The sequence below is a fragment of the Vigna unguiculata genome, chromosome 5, assembly GCF_037176805.1.
Source record: "Vigna unguiculata cultivar grain cowpea cultivar isolate G323 ecotype 2 chromosome 5, ASM3717680v1, whole genome shotgun sequence".
Classification (NCBI taxonomy): Eukaryota; Viridiplantae; Streptophyta; class Magnoliopsida; order Fabales; family Fabaceae; genus Vigna; species Vigna unguiculata.
This window is the reverse complement of record NC_140796.1, coordinates 4417618-4441263: the sequence shown is the minus strand read 5'-3', so window position 1 is coordinate 4441263 and position 23646 is coordinate 4417618. Positions and strand designations below refer to the sequence as shown.

General features: G+C 32.7%; 5 protein-coding genes across 6 annotated transcripts; 2 read left to right on the top strand and 3 right to left on the bottom strand.

The window, feature by feature from the left end:
* The first annotated feature begins 412 nt into the window (after window positions 1–412).
* LOC114186018 (uncharacterized) lies at window positions 413–1341 on the top strand. Its single transcript, XM_028074010.2, has one exon. It carries the CDS (start codon window positions 564–566, stop codon window positions 1083–1085), a length of 522 nt encoding a protein of 173 aa, XP_027929811.2. The 5' UTR covers window positions 413–563; the 3' UTR covers window positions 1086–1341.
* Window positions 1342–6301: 4960 nt separating this feature from the next.
* On the bottom strand, window positions 6302–8112 carry LOC114183548 (cyclin-U4-1-like). Its single transcript, XM_028070606.2, has 2 exons — window positions 7716–8112; window positions 6302–6840 (listed from the first exon to the last, which is right to left on the bottom strand). Exons 1-2 carry the CDS (start codon window positions 8051–8053, stop codon window positions 6561–6563), a joined length of 618 nt encoding a protein of 205 aa, XP_027926407.1. The 5' UTR covers window positions 8054–8112; the 3' UTR covers window positions 6302–6560.
* A 3562-nt stretch (window positions 8113–11674) lies between these two features.
* On the bottom strand, window positions 11675–13863 carry LOC114183534 (uncharacterized). 2 transcript variants are annotated; one of them, XM_085673788.1, is made up of 5 exons: window positions 13845–13863; window positions 13654–13714; window positions 13459–13564; window positions 12988–13224; window positions 11675–12669 (listed from the first exon to the last, which is right to left on the bottom strand). In XM_085673788.1, exons 3-5 carry the CDS (start codon window positions 13549–13551, stop codon window positions 12046–12048), a joined length of 954 nt encoding a protein of 317 aa, XP_085529914.1. In that variant the 5' UTR covers window positions 13552–13564; window positions 13654–13714; window positions 13845–13863; the 3' UTR covers window positions 11675–12045. The 2 variants fall into 2 exon arrangements, with proteins under 2 accessions (XP_085529914.1, XP_085529915.1); XM_085673789.1 differs by lacking the exon at window positions 13845–13863 and adding an exon at window positions 13812–13829.
* Window positions 13864–14037: 174 nt separating this feature from the next.
* LOC114183535 (uncharacterized) lies at window positions 14038–16591 on the top strand. The gene is made up of 5 exons (XM_028070587.2): window positions 14038–14193; window positions 14272–14298; window positions 14466–14533; window positions 14644–14670; window positions 15612–16591. Exons 3-5 carry the CDS (start codon window positions 14489–14491, stop codon window positions 16320–16322), a joined length of 783 nt encoding a protein of 260 aa, XP_027926388.1. The 5' UTR covers window positions 14038–14193; window positions 14272–14298; window positions 14466–14488; the 3' UTR covers window positions 16323–16591.
* A 5331-nt stretch (window positions 16592–21922) lies between these two features.
* LOC114186350 (uncharacterized) lies at window positions 21923–23616 on the bottom strand. The gene has a single exon (XM_085673676.1). The coding sequence runs from the start codon at window positions 23106–23108 to the stop codon at window positions 22155–22157; it is 954 nt and encodes a 317-aa protein (XP_085529802.1). The 5' UTR covers window positions 23109–23616; the 3' UTR covers window positions 21923–22154.
* Window positions 23617–23646: the final 30 nt, after the last annotated feature.

Here is a 23646-nt window from a genome sequence, read left to right as displayed (position 1 = left end):
TAAAATCAAGCGAAGGTTTAAACCATTCAAAATATTAAAATTAAGTATTTTTAATTTTTTTTGTTAATTTAAAATTTTTATTTCTAACCAATGGGTCACTTTCAAGGAATATTTAGATTCTTAATAATATTATTTTCACACCATATATATATATATATATATATATATATATATATATATATATATATATATATATATATATATATATATATATTCTATGCACAAAACATTGTCCTTACTAGAAGACTTTTGGTAAACCTTAGAAAAATTATTGCTAGAGAATAGTTCCATTTATACGTAGCATCTGTTTCCATAATTCTTCTTGTCTTATTCTTATCCACTGTTTATGGTAAACCCTATCCCTATTCTGTGGTTCCTCTGCATGGCGTACGCATTGGAATTTCCTCCGCATTTTGTTTGCTGCAAAATTCAACATCAAATTTCTCCAATGAGAAATTAACACCAATACATTTCTCTTGGACTTTTCCAACCTGTGAAATATCGTCTATAAACACGACACTGAACTAAGCAGCTTGAATAATAACCTTTGGCAAAGCAAAAAAATGGTTACTCTTCCAGGCACAGGGAAGAACTGGATAAGATACTTTCAGTATGAAGAAAGAAGAGACACACCAACCGACACAAGAAACATTCTTCTGATCGTGTTCGCTTTGGTTGCTGCAGTGACATTTCAGGCTGCGGTGAATCCTCCCGGTGGAGTTTGGCAACAAAATGAGGGTGATAAAAAAGCAGGAGAAGCAATATATGCTTTGGACAAAAAAGCTTACTATGTTTTCCTCATCTTCAACACTTTGGCTTTTTCCAATTCCATCTTCATCATTCTCTCACTCACATACAAGTTTCCTTTCCATTTGGAGATATGGGCAGCCAGTGTTTCCATGTGTGTGAGTTACGGATCAGCCATTTTTGCAGTCTCTCCAAAGGCCGCTATCCGTTTACGCTATGTCCTTATCGCTGCCGCTGGGCCCTTTGCCCTTAGATTTTTGGTTCTTATGTTCAACTTGTTCTTAAGGAAACGTTTTGTGAAGGACACACAGCCTCCACCAGACTTTGTGCAAAACTAGCAAGGACTTCCTTGTTTTTTCTATAGTTTGGAATGGATTTTGGATGAAATATACTCCAAAACTTGTTGTCTCTTCTGGGTGAAACAGTGACTGTTAAAATTCACAATGGATTATTATTTCAGCACTGTTGCATTTCAGTATAAGTACTTTATTGTAGATACTATATAGGTCTGAGATAGTTCAAAAATTCTATGTTATGTGCTAGAAGAATTCCATGTTTGTTTATGAATTTGCCAGAAGCGGTTTTCTCTATAAACTCTTTCTATACGTGAGAAAAATAAGAATAAAAATCAAAAGTAACTTTTATGAGTTAATTATTTATAGGAGTATTTATACAATTTTTCTAAATTTTTGGTTTTATTCATAAGTTAGTTCTAGTTTATGAAAAAGTTATTTTTCCTTTTGCTTATAAAGTTAAACTTTTATTGAAACTGTTACATTCTTTTTTATATTTAAAGGTACGGTGCATGATGAATATAAATTGGGTTAAATATGTTTTTAGTCCCTTAATTTTTGGTGGATTTTAGAATTAGTCTATTTCAAAATTTTGTATCAATTTAATCATTCATCTTTTGAAATACGTGAATTTAGTCATTTTAATCAAATTTTGTTCAATTTATTTGACATTTCAAACGTGTGTCATAATAGTATTTGACTTAACATTAAAATTAAATGTATCAAATAGTATAAACAATTCAAATACAATCATGAAATGCGTATGAAATATCAAATAAACCTAATAAAATTTGATTAGAAGAACTAAATCCACGTATTTCAAAAGATGAAGAACTAAATTGGTCCAAAGTTTTAAAATGAACTAATTCCAAAATTTACTGAAAGTTAAGGGACCAAAAACATATTTAACTCATATAAATTTAGGTTTGTTGATGGATGCATTTTTGCACCAGGAAGATTGGATTCAATGGTTGAGTTATTGGAAGGATGTTATATAATATGTTATAAATGATTATATTTAAATTTGTATTCACATTGACTCTATTTACCTTTCCTTTATGTCGATTTTAAATTGAAAATTTACCAATACAATAAATATTGAAACACTAAAATTTAATTGCTTGAAATTTGATCACCAGTGCAACGAAGATTTTTTACATGGATTAGAAAAGGTTTTATATGTTAGTTAGGAAAGACTTTTTATATCAATTTTGAAACCGAGGCTAAAAGTGTTATTCTTTTAGTCTCGCCCTAATATGCTTCGGTTCGAGAACCGATACAAAATATTAAAAACAATCACTATCAAAATCCCTTCCTGCATTGGTGTCTTTCTTTGTCTTGATACCACTCTTGTCACTTCTTTGCTAAGAAGATTTAGGACTCTGGTACTAACATAACAAACACAATAAACACTTGTCTCAATAAACACCAAGAACAAACACAATAACATATTAAGGTTCAAAGCTAACCATAGTGAAAATAAGGTAAACTTGCATAATAAACACCAACAAATAGACCAATAAACAGAATACATGTTTCCTTTCATCATATTAGTGTTGTTCAACAAACATTTTTTTGGTCGTGGCAATTTGTTCATACTTTTGTATATTTCAGCGTCGAATTTGGTCTTCTTACTCATAAGTAACACAATTTATTATAGTTCAAAAGATTTTGCGAGTAATTATAAGTTCGCGAGTGACATAATTTATTCTAATTTTATAAGTTTAAAGTATAATTAATAGGATTCCTTCTCTAAAAGATCTTGAGTAAATAAGGACTTATTTTTATTAGTTCTTTGTTCTCGTACCATTTTAAAAAATATATATTTTTGATAAATTTTAAATTTTGTAATTGTAACTTACCACTTTCCACTTCCCAATGATGCAAAATGTTTTCTTTTATGAATAATTAATTTTTATTTCTCAATTTATATTTTAACTTGAGTGTTATTGACTTTGTACTACTTTTTTTGTCATTAAAAAACAATGATCAAATAAATTTGAATTTATATGGGAAAAAACATATCCTTTTCTTTAGTTCTTTTGTGCTTGAACTCTGCTTGGTTTAGCTTCTTGGGCTAAAAAAAAAGAGAGAAGTAGCACAAAATGAAGAAAAAAGTTTCAGGCCCAAGTTGTTTTCTAACAAAAAGACCGACGTGAAAATTTTTCTGTCTACAATACAATACGACAAGTTTCCTTTGCGTTTTAAGTGGAAGCAGGAGTGTGACTTTGGTTTCTACATTGTATTAATCAAGATAAATTATTTGTTAATCATGTCACACTTGATTGACATTTTAATATGTATTAATATAGTATCAAACAATTTTATATACCTATAAGAACATTAATTAGAATGCATCCTTTAAAGAATATTATATGACAATTGTTTATTTCTCTAATAATGCATATTTTAAGTCATTTATTGTTAAGAAATTATTAAACAATGTTTAAGATCATTGATTTTCTTTTTTAACAGGCTTCCTCTTATAATCTACATTATCATAGAACATTAAAGACTATAACTGATCATATTTGTAAAATCACTTCACTAATCATCATTTACAATTATACCAATTTCTTATGACAGATATGTTATCAATAATTAATTATGCAATTTAACCTCTTAATTTATTTATTTATTGGTTGAACTTATTTTTCTTGTGAATTTTCTAAGCTGCTGAATGTAATAATTACTGAACATGATTATGTTCTTGAATATATGACTTGCAGATCCAGCAATTACCAACTATTCTGGAAGGAGGTAGAAACTGATATTCGATAGTGTACTTTAATTTGGAAGGGAGTGGTAGACATAACATAATAGAATAATAGGATAGAACATGTGATTTCTATCCATAATTTATGTTAATTTTATCTCAAACAGAATACTGGTTCAACAGAAAAGCAAACATTAAAGAATTTGTGTTACCAACTAGTTTTAGTTCATTGTGCAGTGAAGTATTAGTTGTAAGATTCTTTTGGAGTAACAAATTGATAACATTTAAACTATTTTTTTATACTTCAAAAGAAAACATGTTTGAATATAAAATTAAATACATTCTTACTTGATTGGACCCTTATCGTAAAAGTGAAAAAGTGCATCAAGTTATCATTATAATAAATTATTTAATTATTAACAAAATTTTATCAATAGAAATAAATTCTTAGTAAAATAAAATTTATTAATAAATTTTACCAATAAAAATAAATTTGTCAGCAAAATCTATCAATAAATTAAAATTTGAATTACTAACCGAAATATCTGTTGATAGATATTTTTTTATAAATTCTGAATAATCTCGAATTGTTATTACTAATGAAATTTTGATGCTCTGTCGATAAAATGGCACTATATTTTTTGTTTTGAGCTTTAACCATTTTATTGTAAAATTCGTCGATAAATATGTTAATAATTAAATTTTTTAAAAATTTGTCTTTAAAATTAGTTGGTAAAATGGGTGTTTAATATTTTTGTCAAATGTTATAAACCATGTTAATAAATTAATTAGACATGTTTGAGAAAAATAAGAAAAGAGAAACAGAAGAAAGAAGAAGAGAAGGTGGAGGAGGAGGAGACACTACATACAATGGCTGACTGACGACATAATACAGCGATGACAACAATGTGACAACAATAGTAATAATAGTGGCAACTTTGTTAAGAAAGAAGGAGGAGAGGAGAAGAGGAGGAGGAAAAAGAAAGAGAAGAAAACAATGAAGAAGATGATGAAAAAGAAAAATAAAATGAAGAAGAAATAAAAAAGAAGGGAAAGAAGAACTAAATCACAATATTTAAATTATTGATGAATATTTTTTTTTATCTTTTAATAAAAATTTATCTACGATTATATTATCTATGGATTTTTGATAGTTAGTAGTCTAACAATAATTTTAATTTTTCAACAGATTTTAGATATTATTGTGACCATCGATAATATTAATTTTTAAAAAGAATACTACAGAAATTATAATTTTAAACTTCTCGGTAAAGGTGAAAAATCATGTTTTATACATAATACCAAACACTATTTTAATATACTAAACTTATTTTTAATGGATTCTAAACTAATTACTTTATTATCTTTTAAATATATTTCAATCATATTTAATATTTAATATTGTTCTCATGATTCACACTGTAATATCAGTATTATCGATTGATGTACCAAAATCACTTTAAGACATTTCACACTTATTCATATGCTTCTAAGCCTCACCACCTCAGATGAACCAAAATCCCACACTTCTCTATTGTATTCACTTCACCTTTTCATTGTTTCTAAAACAACAAACTTTATCTACAAAATCTTGTCAAGCACAAAAGGATTTTTTTTTTCTATTTCTTTTCCAAATATACGGTTACATCATTACTGTGGAAAAATACACTTTGATTTGTTGATGTTGTAACAGTCTTTTAATAACTCAAATTGTTATATATGTATTGAAAAAAACTTATACCAAGCAGTCAAATTTCCCACTTGGTGGTAGTAGCAGCACCATTATCTTTCTCTGTCTCATTCTATATACATGCAGCCAACTAATTCTGGTTGACCTTTATTGCACATGTTTCTTCACTTCCGAAGAATTAGCCCAACTGTCAATTACCTTGCACTCTCTGTTTGATGTTGAATGGAATGTCGGTGATTATGCTTATGATGTATAGCTACCATAGTATAGTATCAAACGCTTTCTAAGTATACATATATATATATATATATATATATATATATATTTATCAGTAGATTAACAATTCACAGAATTTGTGTGGATACAAAGTGAAAGACACTTTTGAGACAAGGCACAGTCATATAAAGTATAATCCCAAGATAATCTTGAATATTCTAAAAAAGATGCAAGTAATTCATATTCCCACTTGAGCATAGAAAAGCAGAAGTATAGAAACATGTATATAGTATTTTTTATATTATCGTTTTTTTTCATGCCAATTGGAATTAAGGTTTCATCAGTCTTTTTCCATTGAAGTAACATGTTGAATCTGTAATTGATCCCTGGACCCTATTCCTTGTAGACTAGCACAGAGTTTCATTAAAATAGTACCTATCTATTGAACTGTGCACATCATTCTTTTGTCTTCTAATGGCCAAAATGGCCATGTACTCCTCATTCACCACACATTTTTGTCCAAAATGTTGTTAAAAGCTTTCCCTTTGTTTATGTGACAGTGCAGTTTGCAAATCCCCTATGGAATCCAAAGGTGGACGAGAATCGGTCTCAACCATACAAAAAAAAAAAAAAAAGAAGAAGAAGAAAAACCATTGATTATTATATCAGAAGAACTAAAATACCACACTTATCTAGCCAGACTGTAAAGAAGAGACAATTATCTGTAACTCTGTACAATACCGAATAATTTAATCAACCAGAATTCAGAAACAGAAAACAAAAAGCTAATTAAAGACACAAAGAAAGGAGCAAAATGATTTAATTTGCAAATCTATAATAGGTTCACTACATCTACAACTAGAGTTCTGATTACATGCATTGAGAAAATGCAAGAAAATCAAACAGCTAATTGTTGTTGCTTTTGATGTGAAGATGATTCATCCTCGTTGAAGCATAAATGTGCCTTTAGTGATTTTCCTAAACTTAGGGAAGAATCTGCTAAATTCAGTGGCTGCATCAGCAACATTTCTCTTTGGAGATGTGCACAGTAAGCTTGGAATGTGCCAGGGGTTACATTTAAATGGAAACCCAAGCCAAATAAGAAGTCCACCTCAAGAAAGTTCATCTCTATTGTAGTGATTCCCCCAACTTTTGCATAGTAAGCATTGTTGTAGTACCTGAGGATTTGAAGAGTGACAGAAAAGTGAAAGAGTGAGGAATTTGGTGAATAGCATGTAAATTTGTTGAGATGAAACAAGCAAGTCAATAATCATTAAGAGTTTGGCATTTCCTTTTATGTCTTGTGCTAAATCCGACCATAGATTTGTGTAGAGACATTGTTTTTCAGGAAGTTCATGATTGTCTTTAAAAGTTAGCTGCTGCGTACATGCAATAAAGTGGTGGGGTCACATGGGTGGGTTGTCTCTTTCCAAGGTAAAGCCAGCCTGGACATAGTAGTGTTCACAAGCAAGACTATATTCTTTTAAGAAACATGGTCGTTTTCAATTTAAAACTATGCACCAGAGAATTATCATGGTAGAAAATGAAAATTTTACAGGAAAAAAAAAAAATAACATGCAAGATCTGCGTTTATTACAGATTTAATTTTGTTTTTGTTTTTCTCCTGAAATGAAGTATTTCACAATCAACCTGAGAAACATCAATCTCCAAACACAGGAATGAATGACTGAGCAATTCTATTGTTTTTTCTCTGATCTGGTTGAAAGGATCTGATCATAAGATCTCTTCCAACAAACGTTGTAACTTACTTCATTCAGAAATTACCACAACATACTTAAATCACATGATTAACTGTTAATCACACCCCATCACACCATGTTAATCAGAACCATTTGTTACTAGGAAATTGAAGCACCCCCCAGCAGAATTGTCTTAAATTTGCTCTTCCATTCCATGTCAATTATGTTCACCTCATGATGAAAAGAACATCTCACAGAAATTTCAGAGTGGACTAAGCTTTAAAATTCTCACAGATTTGAATAAGAAAAGGAAATGTATGAGTGATTTGATGATTAATTATACTGATACTCACAAGTCATCCATGAATTTTGCAGCCACCATAACACTGGTGATGAGTAACCGATGCACATTGAAGGAGTTGATAGGCAAGGAGGGTTGCCTTTGAGTGAAGCGATCAAGATAGACATATGCAACAATGAAGCATGAAGGACTGCAGTTTGCATACTTGAAAATTCTCTCGAGATAGCTCTGAATGGAGATGGTGGGGCAGGTCAAGCCATGGAAAACTGAGATCTTTTGGTGGAGTTGTTGTTGGTGGTTGAGATCATTAGATTCAGCAACCCTTTTGAGCAGAGAAGAGAGAAAAGATATCAACTTAGGCATAACAGAAGGACTCTCAAGCTCTGCCATGGAATCAATTGTAGGGAGTAGTAAAGTGCTTGGAATTGATGTCAGAGAGAGAGAGGGTATATATAGCAGAAGGTGTATGATAAACCAGTGAAAGAGGTTGTTTGTTAAAGGTAGGTACTTTTGTTGGCCAAAATGCCCCTTTGTAATTTAAATTATCTGTGTAAGTTGGCATTTGTGGTGGCTTGTGTCCTTTTCGGCTTAAAAAGTTTTGGGGGTTTGAGTTGGGTAATGAATGATTTTAGTTTTTGGTGTTCTTTGTTTGAAAACTTGACTTGCAAAAGAGGGAAAAAAAAGAGGGTTGTGGATTGGTGGTGTCTCTTTGGTGCAAAGGAACAGTGTGGTGTTTTTTTGTGTGGTGGTTCGTTTGTGACAAGGGTTTGGGCATTCCATACCCATCATGTGATTACATGTGGGAAATTTGAGATGGTATACTAAGGGTCCCACTTTTTAGGCGACCTTTGCATGTGTTTTGATTCTGAACAAGTGGGGTGACATAACATGGATTTGCTGTGTTGGTCCATGGCATTAGTATGTGCTGCTTTTGTTCCTTCTTCTCTGCTCATACCCTATAAAACCAAAGCAGAGAGAAAGGTGGTGCTTGGATTCAACATAGATTTAGATATTTGGCATCTTAATAGGGTCCTTTAGTTTTTCAAATGGGTTGGTGAATTTTGGTGAATTATCAAGACAATACAAGAGGGAAGTTAATGACAGTAAATATCCCATTACTGTATGTAGAAAACTAAACTATGAATGTATCTTAAAGTTACATTCTTTGTGGAATTACTGAACATTCTGTGTTGAAACAAAAAACATAGACTACCTTAAAATTACAGGTAGAATGAGGTGGATTTAGGCTACAAATTAGATAACCAAGCTGGAACAATTGGCTGTAACTGCAAATAGAAAATGGTGACATGAACTTTTTGTAAGAGCTTTTATGGGCATCTATGGAGCTAGAAAACAGAGAGGTAGTATAATATTTGTTGTGATCCATTTCCTCATGCTTCTTGTCCAATTCCTTACAACTATGTCTAAGTCAGCACTGAGGAGGAAACCCTTGTTTCAGACATTTTCTATAAAACAAATTAAATAATCCAAAGTCCTAAAAAAACGACAAATGCTTGCTTTGTGTAACAGCTACCATATCTAATCTTCTCTGGATTAAATCCATTAAATACAATTATTGTGAGATCTTTTGCTGATTTTTATGTATTCAAGTCAGTGATATATACTTAGGTTGCATCCACTCATTAATCTGAACAGCTAGAGGAAAGTAAAACACACTCAAACTAAATCATTGCTGTAATATTTGATAAACTAGTTACTATATTTATCTATTCAATTTAAGAATTTTCCTATAGATCTATTATGTACAGTGTTTTTGCATAAATATAACATAAAAACATCTTTCCCTGCTTTGTATTAATTACTTTTTTTTATATGCTACATTGTATGATTAAATATAATAGTATTATGTATGTTAGGAATCTAAGTGTGAGTCTAAGTCTCACATTGATCAGAATTGAGAAAGTAAAGTACTATATAAGAATAAAGACTCATAAATCTATTGCCTTAGGATTTTGGATTGAGAGTAGTAATATTTCCTCCTTTATAAACCTAACAAGTGGTGAGATAAAGCGTGTCCTTTTAATAAAGAACGAAAAGGACAGAAAAATGAATTCTTGATAATTTGGTTAATTATTACATTCATTAATTTTACTATATCTATTTAATTTAAAAGTAAAATATAAAAATTCTAATTCAATACATTCCTTTTTATATGATTTTTTTAAAGAAATTACGGCCTACTAAAATTGTAATTATTTAAAATGTTCTCACTCTTCCTTTTTAAACATATATATTTCATTTTTATTGATTAAAACAATGTTACATTCATTAAAGACGGTCTAAAAAGTGCTTTTAGTTGTCATTCTTATTTTAGTTGTTTGTGATTGTAGTTTTAACCTACCATGATCCTAATTTATCTGGGAGCAAATGATCACGTGTTGAGGAAGGAAAATGCACAATAACAGAGAGATAGTAATTAATATCAGAGATATTTGGAATTTGGAATAATCTATTTAGTCTTATGTTTTTCCTTTCTAATAAAGTCTCTTTGTAAAATAATGTGTGTTTTTGTTTATTGAGATATTCAATAAGATATGAATAATGATATTTAATCAATTTTTTTATTCACTTTTAAACACTTAGATTATTTATTTTAATTTTTGTAGTGATGTAATAATCCAATATTGATGAGAATGATGAATTAAAAATGAATCAAGAAGAGTGAATCAAAATATCATTATCCAATAAAAATAAAATTTATTTTAGATTATGTAATTTGTGTTGATTATAGATTTTAGGTAGAAAAAAATGGGTGCTACAATATTGTTATTCTTGACGTCATATTTACATAAAAGATACTTATTTGTTTTAAATGTGGTTTGAAAAATTAAATTAAACTAACTTCTTTTAGTTGGTGTAAAAGTTAATTAATTTTATTTTTATTTGGACCTTTGTTAATAATCCTTGATTATTTGAAATTATTACTTTTACATTTATTATTTTGGATCTTAGTCAATCATCAATATTACAATTCTGTTTTTAGTAGACCTTTGATATCTTTACTTAGCCTTTTACTTATTGCTCCCACAATTGCTTTGCGCACGTATTCAAAAATGACTTCTAGAATATACATTTTGGAAATTTGTGAAAAAAACTTATTAGAATTTTTGGAATGAAACTTTTAGAACGTATGAACTGTATTTTTGGGATATGTTTTCTGAAATGAAATTTTCAAAATAAACTTTCCGAAATACATATCTGTAATGCTTTTTTAAAATGAGTTTTCCCAAAAATATCCTTATGAAATGTATTTTGAAAAGGGTTTTCGAAACACATAAAATACATACATTCGAGAGATAGGTTTCTAGAATGAGTTTATTTGTTTATTTATTTTCTCTCTTCTTCTTTGTGTACAGAGTAATACTCTGATTTTGCATATGCAATTGTGTATCTGTGTTTGTATGAAAAGTCCATTAGAAATAATGGAAGGGGACAAAGTAAGACATTGGCCTACTCTCTTGCCTATACAAAAGACGATGGTGGTCCCTCAATACCAGTTTTTGATAACAGTTAAGAACCACTAATACTCCTCTGCCTACTCCACTACCTTTAATCTCTACACTTTTTACTTCTTCCAAAAAAGACAGGGCATGCCTATCAAATCTTAGCAACTTAATCCCTCACAATTTTCAATCATTTTCACAATTTCGAATATTCTTTCTTTTCACTGCTTGCAAACTCTCAATGCTTTTGTCCAAATAATATGTTCATTCTCTATACTTCACCTGTTCATCATATACTGCTTCTTCATATAAATCTCCAATTTCACTCAAGATTGAGGTACTTTCTGTTGTACAATGTGTCGGAAGAATTTCATTGTTAACAACATATGACATGTATGTTTTAATCTTAAATGTTACAAAAGTTCTTATTTGTATATATATATATCAAGAACAGCATAACCAGCTTACTTAATATCAATCAAAACAAGAGTCTAATTTACCTTTCTGATGACTGCATAATACAATTAGTATATGGTATTTGCACATATTAAATCATTGGAATATGAAATTTTTCAACATAATGTTAAGAAAGTAAAATCCAACAGCAATACAGTACAGCACTGCACCGAAAGTACGGTGTTTCGCCTATGAATTATTGACACAAACAAGAAGAACAAACACACGGGGTTCTAAATGCACCTTGAGTCTGGGGAATGGAACAACCTTTACAGTCATAGATTTATTTGTTATTTAAAGTTTAAGTTATTTCAAACAAAATCTATGGCTATAAGCTGTTGGACCATGGATGCACCCTCAACATCAAGGCGCATGTTAGATAGCAACATAAACACTAGCACGCAGAAGATAAACTCATATATATATATATATAGGATTGGTTTAAGTTAGAAGCTCAGCTTCTTAAATTTTTTCATTGTTGACCTTCATGTGAGTGTGGTGGTGGCTACTTGGCACGAGCACATAACAGCCTGTGAAAATGATTCCCAATATTGGAAGGTACACTTCTGTGAGTGATTTTGCAGAATTGACAAGCATAAAAATTGCCCAAAACATGAGCATAATGCTCTGCATGCTAGAGAATGGTGCACCATTAACAATCATCGCTGCAGTAGCTGATATATAAGCCATGAAACCGAAGAGCTTCAGAAATGTGGATAAAAACAAAATGGTGCCAGATTTTGGCTGAAGCTGGATGATTGATAACTGGCTGCAGATTTCCATGGCAACCCAAAGAAAAACAGTGGACGCCATCACAGTAGATGAAACATTATGTACGATTCTCTTGCGTTTTTCATGACTGAAGAGTTCGCTATTGTTGTTTAGATCACAACCTGTGAAATTGTAATGCAGTTGGGAAGTATTTAATGCTATAGTATTGTGTAGAGTGTTATTACCATCATATGGTTCATTGATACCCTCCAATAACTCGTTTTCTGAGGTGTTTCTTTGATTCACCTTTTGATTTTTCATGTCCATGTAACAGAAACTACTCAGACTAAGAAGCTCATAAGTTGTACTCCATTTCTGCAGCATATAGAAAGTCCCAAGAAGGATTAAAAATGTTACAGAAATCTCACGTAGTTACAGCAGGCTGGTTAGAATTTAGAAATCACAGTATTTTTCTAAATTATTTAAATATTTCAAGTTAAGGATATGTTTAACCCCTTTTCTAAACATTAAGAGAACAATAAGAAATAGTGAAAAATAATAAAATAATTTTTGTTCAACTTAAACTTAATTGATGTGTTACTTATATATCCTCCTACATGAGAACATATATCAGAAAGCAAAACAACAGCATACAGAATAATTATTCACAAAGCTATAATCTTACCAACTTACCGTGTGGCTCTGTGTTGTGCTGTGATATTCAACATTATCTGTGCAGAGTGGAGCCTTGATTATACCTTCCATGCGTGAGCATAGATTTTCAGCTTCAAAAAACAAGTTATCCTCAAAGCAACGGGTTTCCTTGGCATTATTTTTCCAAGGGCAATGCACTCGTTCCATCAGAGGTTCATAAGTATACCACCGTTTTCGTTCTTCAAGAAGCTTTAATAACCGTTTTCCATTTTCAATCTGAGGCACGAGAAGAAGTAGAAGTGGTAATTCACATATACTTTCAACTGAATCCTTAAACAACATTGTGCAATCATTACAAATTAAAGGCTTTTTTAAAAAAAAATTAACAAAACTTAAGAAATTCGGAACAAAAAAGTGAACTACGGATGAACAAGTGAGAGCAGTAATCAGTAAGAAGAAAACAGAAAAAATAGAAACAGTTGGAATGGATGTAAATAAAGTAACACATACTATTTCTTCACGGAGACATTCTATCAAATATCTACACTTCTCCGATCGACGATCCGTCCCACGGAAAGAAATGAAAACGTCTATTTCAGACATTTGATAAGTTGAGCTAGATCCACAAAAACACAAGCGGTTAGTTTAGTTCTAGTATTTCCACACAATGAGAAACCAATATTGCAGAAAAAAAAATGATAATACCTCCTTGTGGCCTTCTAAAATGATCAAGATCGATGAATTCAAGCTAAGAAAACGCGTTAATCTGCATCAAGGGAAATTCAAGGGAGGATGAAAAATAGTTAGTTTATTGCAAAAGTCTTCGGCTGATGAAGACTCAGAATAAAAGAAAGAAGAGGGACCCTTAAACCGCGGGGTTTGAAAATGAAACTCACTACAAGCGAAGAATAAGATAATGAGTAATCTCATCAAACTTCCATTTTTTTTTATTTGAACGTGTTTTGTTCGGGTAGGAATTGGTCTAAGGTGACGAAGGTCTGTGCTTTCAGTGAATGTTGTCTGAAACTTCGTTGGCAATTGACCCCACACGCAAACGCGTTTGTTTTGTTTGATTGACTTCAAAATGTTGTCTTTGTCCTTTTTCAAATCTGCAACTTGTGTTTGACAGACCCTTAAGCTTCTGTTGTTGCTTTCTGGAGGAGGTTGGTTCTAACACAAAGTTGGAGACGAAGACCGTTCCTGAAACAGACAACAACCCTAACAGTATAACGTACCTTTTATCTCGTAGGTTAATTGTCTGTGTTTTCTTTATTGATGCTGGTGTTCGATAACTTACATATACTATTTGTTAACTCTTTGCAGATACTGTCCGATTAGGCACTCAATCAGGTAAGTAATGAAAAATCTTCCTACTGAATCTATTCTGTGATCATGAATATGACATGTGCATTTCACTTATTTCTTCATCGTCTTCATGTTGCAGTAGTCGTTTAGTGCTAAATCTTATTTACCATTATAGTTGTATTTTGAAAAACTTGTTGTGCTCTGATTAACAGCACTACCTTGGGTATATTTGCATATGGAGAATGAGATGTGGACCCAATATGAAGAACACGGCATAAACGTAATAAACAGTAGCAAATCTGTTTTTCTTGTTTATTTAGTGTGCTTTCTTTGCTTACGCACACTCTGCAATTCATAGCTGATAGATGTTATATTTGATGATGATTGTAGATACCGCGGGACGAGGAACAAGATCTGGTAATTACTGAAACCGAATCTGTCTGATCTTGGATAACATATGACCATTTCACTTGTTCTTCATCACAACCATTTCATTGTTCTTTAATGTTTTAATCGCCATCGTTGTTTTCTAACATAACTGTCTATCGTTGTGCACTCATGAATCTAGAAAAATACTATAGCTGAATAAGTAATGAAAGTATATCTGGTGTGTATGGAGTAACTGTGAAAACTATAATGAATAGTTTATTATTATTAAGGTTAATTGTTCATTTATTACTTAGGTATGACCATTCTACTTATATTATCCATCTTTTTTATTTTCTTGTAAATATTTTACCAATGTTTATGTAAAAGTTTTTGAAAAAATGATTTTTCACAGAACTATTTTGTTGCTTGTTGCAGTAGAACTGTTGGACTAGAAAACCTTGTTGCCTGTAGGTAGATATGGTTGACAAGAATACAATTTTTTGATATTGTAACTATACTTGGTTCCTTTATGGCACTCCCTTGTGCTAAATTTAACATTTTTTACACAATTTTCACTGAAACCTCTTATACAGTGAAACCCCAGCAATGCTTTCGAAGGCACAATTTTCATAATTATCTTTTGTAAGAGAAGAAAATTGGAAAGTTATATTGCATGACATCTTTCTTCACAAGTTTTAGATCAATCAAAAACATTAATGCCACTTCGTTAGAAGGATATTCTAAGAGAGAAATCAAACGTTTGCTTGATTGCAGCTGTCAAGTTCTTATTTTATGTAGATAATTTTCCTACTATTCTCTAATAATAGTGCATTACAAATTTCTCTAGTTTGAAAATATAAAGGTAGGGCACAAAATTAAACTGTCTCTTATAGAAAAAAAACATTTAGAAGGAATCATTAAGTTGAACTACATTAATCATATCTCTTCAAGGGTGAAACCATATTGATTGGATTTCTTTCTTTTGCTAGGTAAAAAACACAGAAAAATTCCGCGCCTGCTCTATGCTTTCTACTGAAACACCTAGAGATTCTCCTCCGGAAACACCACCAAGAAACCCTCCACCTGAAGCACCACCAAGACACCCTCCTATCAGCTTCAGGAAATGTATGAAATATATAGTGTTGAGTATGAAGGACATTCCTGATCATTTTCATTACATGTTGCTAGCGTCGGGTGGTGCTTTTCTAAAATTCAAAGCAGAAAAGTTGACAACTCAGTTTGATTTCAAACTGGAGGACTTATCTGACACAGGAATAGTGGTGTTGAGCTTTGGGGAAGCCTTAGGAGTGTTTAATCCAGAGATCACAGATGAAATGACAATCATGGTGGGTTATCTTCTGGTTTTGTTGCTGATTTGGCCACTGCAACCAGTGTATCAGATTTCAATCATGCTAATATTGATTTCTGAATCACTTCACTATGTTCTAAAGTTGTTCGGCAAGTTGTCGGGGGTGTATGTGGCTTATGGTGTTTTCAAGCTTCCTCTCATCTGCTTTACTGCTACAGCGGCTTTTGCCCTTTCTCTCTTTGTTTGTTTTATGATGTTGCTCATGATTTACCTTATCCAGAGATATGTAGGTGCAGGAAAAACAAAAGTGGGAGAACCTGGTTTTACTTTCGAAGATTTTTCGGTATTTGTTCAGGGGATGATGGGTGGTGAAGTTGAATCATACAAATAGCTTTATGTCGTACTTGATTAAGCTCTCAACAACAACAACCCACTATTTGGTTGACGTAATTCAAAACTTATTACAGCATGTGTTTTACCTTGTTTCGTTTTGTTTGCATGATGTTGAAACTCATTGCTTATGATCTGTGGTATCCAGCTTTTAGTATTGGCTTCTTAAGGCCCAATAACTCATGAGTTTCGTTATTATTCTGCTTGTATTTTATATCTTATCTTGCATGTATTTTATGAACAATAATGATCTTTTGCTTTCGTGTCTGATATAGTTTGTTTTGTGTATGATAGAACTTCGTGTCTGATATAGTTTGTTTTGTGTATGTTAGCTTTTTCGTCTTTTTCATTTTGTGTTTATCTTCGTTCTTTCATTTCCACGAAGGTGTGTATGAATTCTCAATATGGTATCAGAGAGCAGGTTGATTCTCTCCTTTTTCCATTGTGCCTTCTTCTTCTTTATTATTTCTTGGACCGTCTTCCTGCCCTATCTTTGTGCTCAGTTGTTCCTAGTTTTTCTTTTTAACGAACAATGGGAACATTGATCTTTCACAAAACCCTTCGAGTTCTTACTTACATATTCAAGTGAGAATCCTACCAATTCTTGTTACTCCTCATCTAAATGGAACAAATCATCCCTCTTGTAATAAAGAAAATGAAACAACGTGCTCTTTTGTCGTCCAAGACCAAGTGAAGTTTATCGATGGCAACATCACAAAACTGACACGATCGAAATGATCCTATTTTTTATGCTCGGGAACGATGCAATATATATGATGGTTATCGCACGGATAACACCGCAAATTGGACAATGCACCATCTACATTGACAATGCACAAGAATTTTGCGAAGAATCCTAGGCACACAGTGGACAACGCACCATCTACATTGATAACTTGCTGCATATGTCCATGATAATCCAAAGAAACACAGTGGACGCTATCACAAAAGATGAAACACGCTGCATGGTTTGTCTGGAACCACAGACTCTTCTACTTCCTCGTACTTGTTTAGATTCCAACCATTGGACATGTCTTGCAGTTGTGAAGCCGTTTTTCCATCCCAGTCCAACATGTTGTGTGGATCAAACATTGTCTTATGATCCAAGATATATAGTAGTACTTGATGAAGGGAAGCATACCTATTATTACAATTTGACGATGACCTTGATCAACAAACATTACACCCTAGAAGTGAAGCAAAACTTTAATTACCAACTTTACTGCTAATTATTGGACTAGGGTTAATGAAGTTAAGAAAGATTACTTGAAGTTGTGTCGAGTGATTTTTTTTTTCTAGGTAATTATTTTTATGTGAGTCTTTTATTTTACTGTAGTCGTTAAAAATATATCGCTATATATACTAATTCCAATTTAAAAAAGTTATTAAGTGGTGTTAATGATGGTTGCAGCATGATAATAATAGTGATAATTACAATTAGTTATGGTTAAGTTTAAGCTGCAGACACGTTTATATGAGAGTTTGTTATTTACACAAGATTTAACTTGGAGGTGTTCAATAATAATAAGTTTATATTTTCTAATATATACTTCCTAGTATTATTATCCTTAACATGAACAAGAAAAACATTCATAAAAGAGAATCAATTGCTCATCAAACACAAAAAAAAAACGAAATACAAGAAAAACATAAGAAAATAATTGTTTATAATTAATTATTTCTCAAGTTTAAAAATCCTACCATATAACATTTTAAAGTTCAATCCTTTAATTTTAAAAAGTAAAATAATCAAATTTGTTATAAATCATATTATATGTAAATTAAAATCGTCAATATTCATTCATTAAATATTTTACCGTTTATTATATGTAAAGTGATTATATATAATTGTGATTACACGAATAAGTTCTTATATATATTCTTTTCAATCAACTTTTTATATCATGTTATTTTTTTATCTTAAAAAAAGAAAAAAAAAACTTAAATACACATTTAGTTTTTATTTTCGTTAACTTTATTCAATTTGATTTTTATTCTTATTTTGTGATTAATTTGGTCTTATTTTTATAATTTTTTATTAATTAAGTCCTTTTCCTAAACGGCATTAAAATACTTAACGGCACAATAGACAACCTGACACTGTTTGTGTGAGTTGGAAAACATTTTGTGATGTGGCCCATTATATTTGCATATGCTCTTAGGGTTTTATACTTTGAAAATAAAGAACAAAATCAAGAAGGCTTCAATAGTGAAAATATCGTATCTGACTTGAATTGATCACAGCTTTAACTTTGTTAAATTTTGAAAGGAGTTTCTCACCCATAAATTAAGAAAAATGGTAAAAATGAAGAAAAAAAATGATGAAAGAGTTTTGAAAAAAAATAATGAAAGAGTATTGGAAAAAAATGTAGAAAAATGAAAAATGGTGCCTTCTAAAAAAAAAGGAACAATCAGAAAAGTGTTGTTTTTAAAATTATACTCCGCTATTCTTTCTATATTTTTATTTTAAAAACTCAAAAGTGCTACAACTTTTTTATCTTTGCCTTAATCTCATTATAACATACGAAAAATCTTCATAATCTTTGAAAGAATGTTTTCTTAAAGTTTGTGAATATTAAAGTTTTGTTAAATATATGAGTGTTTACTTGCATGTGTATTTTGAGTGAAAATACTTAGCGAATTTTGATGAGAAAACATACATTTTAAACTTGAGTGATATCTTTCATATTTGATTGTCTCGTGGATTCCAAAGATTAACTCATGATTGAAAAATAGAACTTTTCCAAAGATTGAATTGTATCCAGTGATGTTCATTCCTTTGATCCAGTGTAAATATGAAATAAAATAACCTAGACTAGAGTTTTAAAATTGCTCAATTTTGTCCAAGAGTGCAAAAGGATAAGTGTGGGGGTGTGATGAGTACAAATTTTTGTCCTCATCTAATGTTTAAATTTGGAGATTTAATTGAATTTTAATACTTAAAAGATTGATTTAATCAAGATTTGTGATAATTTGGCTTAATATGGCTTAAAAAGTAATTTTAGTTGCATAATATTTTTGGATATTCTAGCATGTTGATGCAGTTAAAGTTAAATTTGGTTCACTAAAGATATGAAAATTGAATTATTCTAAATTACAAAATAAGGCCAAAGTTAGTAAATTTCTGGAAAGAAGTATACAAGGAGCTGAATGAACTCCTAGTTTTCACTCATACACCACCATTTTTAGATGGATCACGCAAAACCTACTTCTACATCCTTGTCTTTGTCTATTTTCACACCTCCTATCATTTAAACTCTATTCAACCAAATCATGTCATGTGGTAATCTTTACTTCCAAAATTTGTCCACTAACAAACAATCATGTGTGCAGTATCTTCCACTCACAAAACTGACCAATAAGATGTTGGCACGTGTCCATGATCTTTGTAGACACATCAATCAATTATGTCACAAATTTTTTTGGAAAACACAGAAATGAATGATTTTTTACCAATTTAAACATATCTAATCCCAAACGCCTTCTAAGATCATTGAACTTATTACGATACCAAAAATTTGGTGAACAATTTAGCACTTGAATATCTGAATAAACTTTCACGACTTTGAAATAACTTGCAAAGCATAAAACAATAACATGTTGGTCTCCAAAAACTTATTTTGTATCCTTTGAAATTAAAAAACAAGTTACTTAATTGTTGGATCCAAGCATATCTTTAATTAAAAATATTAAAATGTTATGTTTGTAATAATATTGAAGATGCTACCTGTAACAATTACAAAAATGATACTAATAAAACATACAAATATTACTAAAATCTTTTAGATACATATAGAAATGTTGATTTTGTAAATGGTAACATTTTTTAGACTTTTGCACTATTTAATAATATTTTTTAAATGTTTTTAAAACTAATATACGTAGGAGTGGCTATATAAATTTGTCTAAACTAATATTAAAATATTGTAAACAAAAAGACTATTTTCGTATATCTTATCATGGCAGTTGGAGAGATTCAAAGCTTGTCAGCAAATTCAAGTATTAGTAAAATAGAAAAGTTAAGCACCATTTTTAAATTTTTTGGTTAAAAAATAAATAAATGTAAAGTGAGGTGGATCTTAAATGTTTGTTTGCAAATCTGTCATCATTCATTGGATAAGTTTGTTTTACTGTACCGTAAAGAGAAGCAATGCAAAAAGTGTATTTGCAGCAGTGAAAACACTGGTTTTTATCTTTTAACACACCATTGTTTGCATCGTTTTAATAGGTTTCGATTTGTTGGTTTTGTGAGGTAAGCACACAAAAACATGTTCTTCCCATTACATCCAAAAAGTCCTCAACCAAGCCAAAAGCTTTCACTTCGGATTTGATATTGGGGGAAGCATTCACTGAGTTCTTTCCACATATTATTGATGCATCCTGTGTTGTGGGGAGCTCTTGCACTATCTCTGCTTTTTTCTTCCCTCACACTGCTAATCATTTACCTTGTATTTACTTTTAATTTGGTTATCTATTTTTTGAAAGAATGTTTCAGTTTATGTGTTTCTTCTTCCTAAAACTCTGATTAGTATAATGGGATGAAAGATAAACATTGAAAATTGAAAGTTTCAAAATAAAGATACCAAATTTAAGAAGAAAAAACATCTTTGAATAAAACTTCTAAATTTTCACAAGTGGAAGAGGAGATTCGTTTGAAAGTTAAAAAAAAATGTTCCCCAAAGGATGATCATTCGACGGTTAAAAAGTATTTCGAAAATGTATAAAATAACTAAAAAATTAACTAAAGACAGGTACTTGTACAAGTGTTGCAAGTGTACTAATGGAGGCAACAGAACATTTGGAGTTTTATCTATGTCTACTCCTTTACAAACTCTGTTATCTTCCTTATATTATCTTGAGTTTGAGAGACACATTTTTCGTCACTTCTGATTTTCTTAACTGGTCTTTAACTACGACTTTTAACTATAAGAATTCTCTTGCTGAGTAAAAAGTTTCAGCAAATATGAAGGTTTTACAAGTAAAGATTTCACGCATAACAATCCTTTTCTATTTGATACTCTTTTGGCTGACAAGATCTCTGAATATGCAACTTCAGAGCACTTTTCTCTGAACATGTTTTTTGGTACACTAACAGAGTTATTTTGACGGTATTATTGAAATCATTTCTAACAAAATGTATATAATTTCCTTGGGTTAAAGGAAAGATAACCCTGTGCTTTTTAAGTTAGGCTTTTATGATATGTTTGTATTTTTTTGTCGTCCAGTTTAATCTGATACACATGAAACAAAAAGAGATTCATATGTATTTTCAGTTCAATTTCCATCTTAACTCATTTTAAATGCTTCAAATTGTTAACTCAGTAATTTTTTAGCGAAGAAATCCTCTGCCAAATCCTTTCAGTTATTGTCCCCACTTGAACAATTTTCTTTTGAAAACAAGGCAACCACATAATTCACTACAACCTGAATTGCATTTTTAGAGTCTGCGTGCAACTTTAGCTCTTTAGTCAAGGCAATGGTTCTGGTCTTCCAAACAGAAAAATGTTATTGAAGGAGAAAATATTATATAAACATACGAGGAGACTAAGAAGGTAATTAGAATAATGAAAAAGTAGAGAGTTAGAGGTAATGAAAGAAAAGTATGAGAAGGAAATTCTTAACGAGACAGAGAATTACACTTAAGGCGAAGATGAAAGGCTTAAAAGCATATTGACCGAGCCTAGAGTATTGAACATGAATCAACAGATCCAACACAAGAGCAAAAGTTGCAGCAAAAGAGTATAGTAATATGAACCTACCTAAAACAGAAAGAGAACATACTAATCACGATTTATCAAACACCTTATAGGCATAAAGCACCCAATATTCATAATCAGGGTTGCGACGAGGGAGAAGGCGTGGACTTGCCCTTGCTCCTCTTTTGGGAAACGGCCCTGGCGAAAGCCTCCACGATCCGCTGCTGAGAGTCCAGGATCATCTCCGTGCGCTTCATCTCCATCTCCATCCGCATGCTCTCAATCTCCCTCGCCATCTCCATCTTCATCTGCTCCATCCTCACGAACCCGTCGCGCAACACCTTTATCGCGCCCACCATCTCGGCCACCGCGTCGCTCTCACGCTCCCTCTTCGCGCCGTTGCGCGGCACCATGCCGGGGGGAGGCGTATTGAAGAACTTGGAAGAGGCGTGGTTCGGCACCCCCGCCGGGATCCGGATCCGGAACCCGGAGGCGGAGCCGGATCCGAAACCGTTCTTGTAGAGTTTGTTGAGGCTGCGCGTGTTGGATCCGGGGGCGTTCTTGAATTCCTCGTAGAGATCGTCGTCGTCGTTGTCGTCGTCGGGGAAATTGAGGTTGTGGGTGGGGGTGTTGGGGTTGGTGGCGGTGGTGGTGTCGGTGTGGGGTTTGTTGGGGCCTTTTTCCATGTAGTCCATGGATTTGAAGTGGACCCAGGAGGAGGGTGAGGCGGTGGTGGAGTTGTTGATGAGGCGAGGGAGGGGGAGGGAGCGGAGGCGTTGGATTTCGGTGCGGTAGCGTTTGCGGAGTTTTTCCATTTTGTGGCGGCACTGGACGGCGGTTTTGGCAGTGGGGGAGGCGTTGGGGCACTGGGCGGTGACGGCATCGGCGACCTCTTGCCAGTGGGTGGCTTTGAGGTTGGTGCGGCCGAGGGAGTACCACTTGTCGCGGTAGGCGTCGATGAGCGCGGCGGTTTCCTCCGGGGTCCAGCATGGCGGGGGGAGGCGGCGGGAGGAGGTGGAGGGAGGGGCGGCGAGAGCAAGGGGGAGGGCGGAGGGGGGGTTGGAATCAGTGGGGGAAGATGGGGAGGCCATGGGAAGAAGAAAAGAAAGGTAGCGTTTTTAGGTTAAGGGGGTGGGTGAAGGATAGGGAGGAGAGGGGCGGAGGATAAGGGTGGAGAGAGGAGAAGAAGAGAGTGAATGGGTTGTTGTTGTTGTTGGGTGTGGTGGAGGAAAAGGGGCATGGTTGTTGTTGTTGTTGTTAAAGTGGTGAGGGATGTGCGGCTGAATTTGTGACGTGGGTGGATGAGGAGGCCACCACCGCTTGGGAGAGATGGAGAGGGGCTAACGTGCGCCGCGGGGGAGAGAGGTCCACCTCTGACTTTGGCCATGACCAATTCCCTTCCCCTTATCATCTAAATTAGCTGTTTGTGGGGTGGGCACTTGGTGGGTGTTATTAAAGTTACCCACCGCCAAGGGTGGGCTTTGTGCTTTTCCCAACAACACCAACATTTTTAATGCTTCGTTGACCCAGCCACTCCACTGCAACAACAACAACAACACCTTCTCTTTCTCTTCTCTTCTATCCAATTCTCCTTCACCATGCCCATCACGTGCCATCAAATTCATTTCT

Excerpts from the sequence above, each read along its gene's own strand:
- LOC114183534 (XM_085673788.1), bottom strand. The coding sequence starts at position 13,551 with ATGTCTGAAATAGACGTTTTCATTTCTTTCCGTGGGACGGATCGTCGA. Across the intron at positions 13,225-13,458 it reads AATGTCTCCGTGAAGAAATA|ATTGAAAATGGAAAACGGTT; the intron begins GTATGTGTTACT and ends CTCGTGCCTCAG. Across the intron at positions 12,670-12,987 it reads GCACAACACAGAGCCACACG|AAATGGAGTACAACTTATGA; the intron begins GTAAGTTGGTAA and ends TATATGCTGCAG.
- LOC114183548 (XM_028070606.2), bottom strand. The coding sequence starts at position 8,053 with ATGGCAGAGCTTGAGAGTCCTTCTGTTATGCCTAAGTTGATATCTTTT. Across the intron at positions 6,841-7,715 it reads GCAAAATTCATGGATGACTT|GTACTACAACAATGCTTACT; the intron begins GTGAGTATCAGT and ends TCAAATCCTCAG.
- LOC114186350 (XM_085673676.1), bottom strand. The coding sequence starts at position 23,108 with ATGGCCTCCCCATCTTCCCCCACTGATTCCAACCCCCCCTCCGCCCTC.
- LOC114186018 (XM_028074010.2), top strand. The coding sequence starts at position 564 with ATGGTTACTCTTCCAGGCACAGGGAAGAACTGGATAAGATACTTTCAG.
- LOC114183535 (XM_028070587.2), top strand. The coding sequence starts at position 14,489 with ATGGAGAATGAGATGTGGACCCAATATGAAGAACACGGCATAAAC. Across the intron at positions 14,534-14,643 it reads ATGAAGAACACGGCATAAAC|ATACCGCGGGACGAGGAACA; the intron begins GTAATAAACAGT and ends TGATGATTGTAG. Across the intron at positions 14,671-15,611 it reads GGGACGAGGAACAAGATCTG|GTAAAAAACACAGAAAAATT; the intron begins GTAATTACTGAA and ends TTCTTTTGCTAG.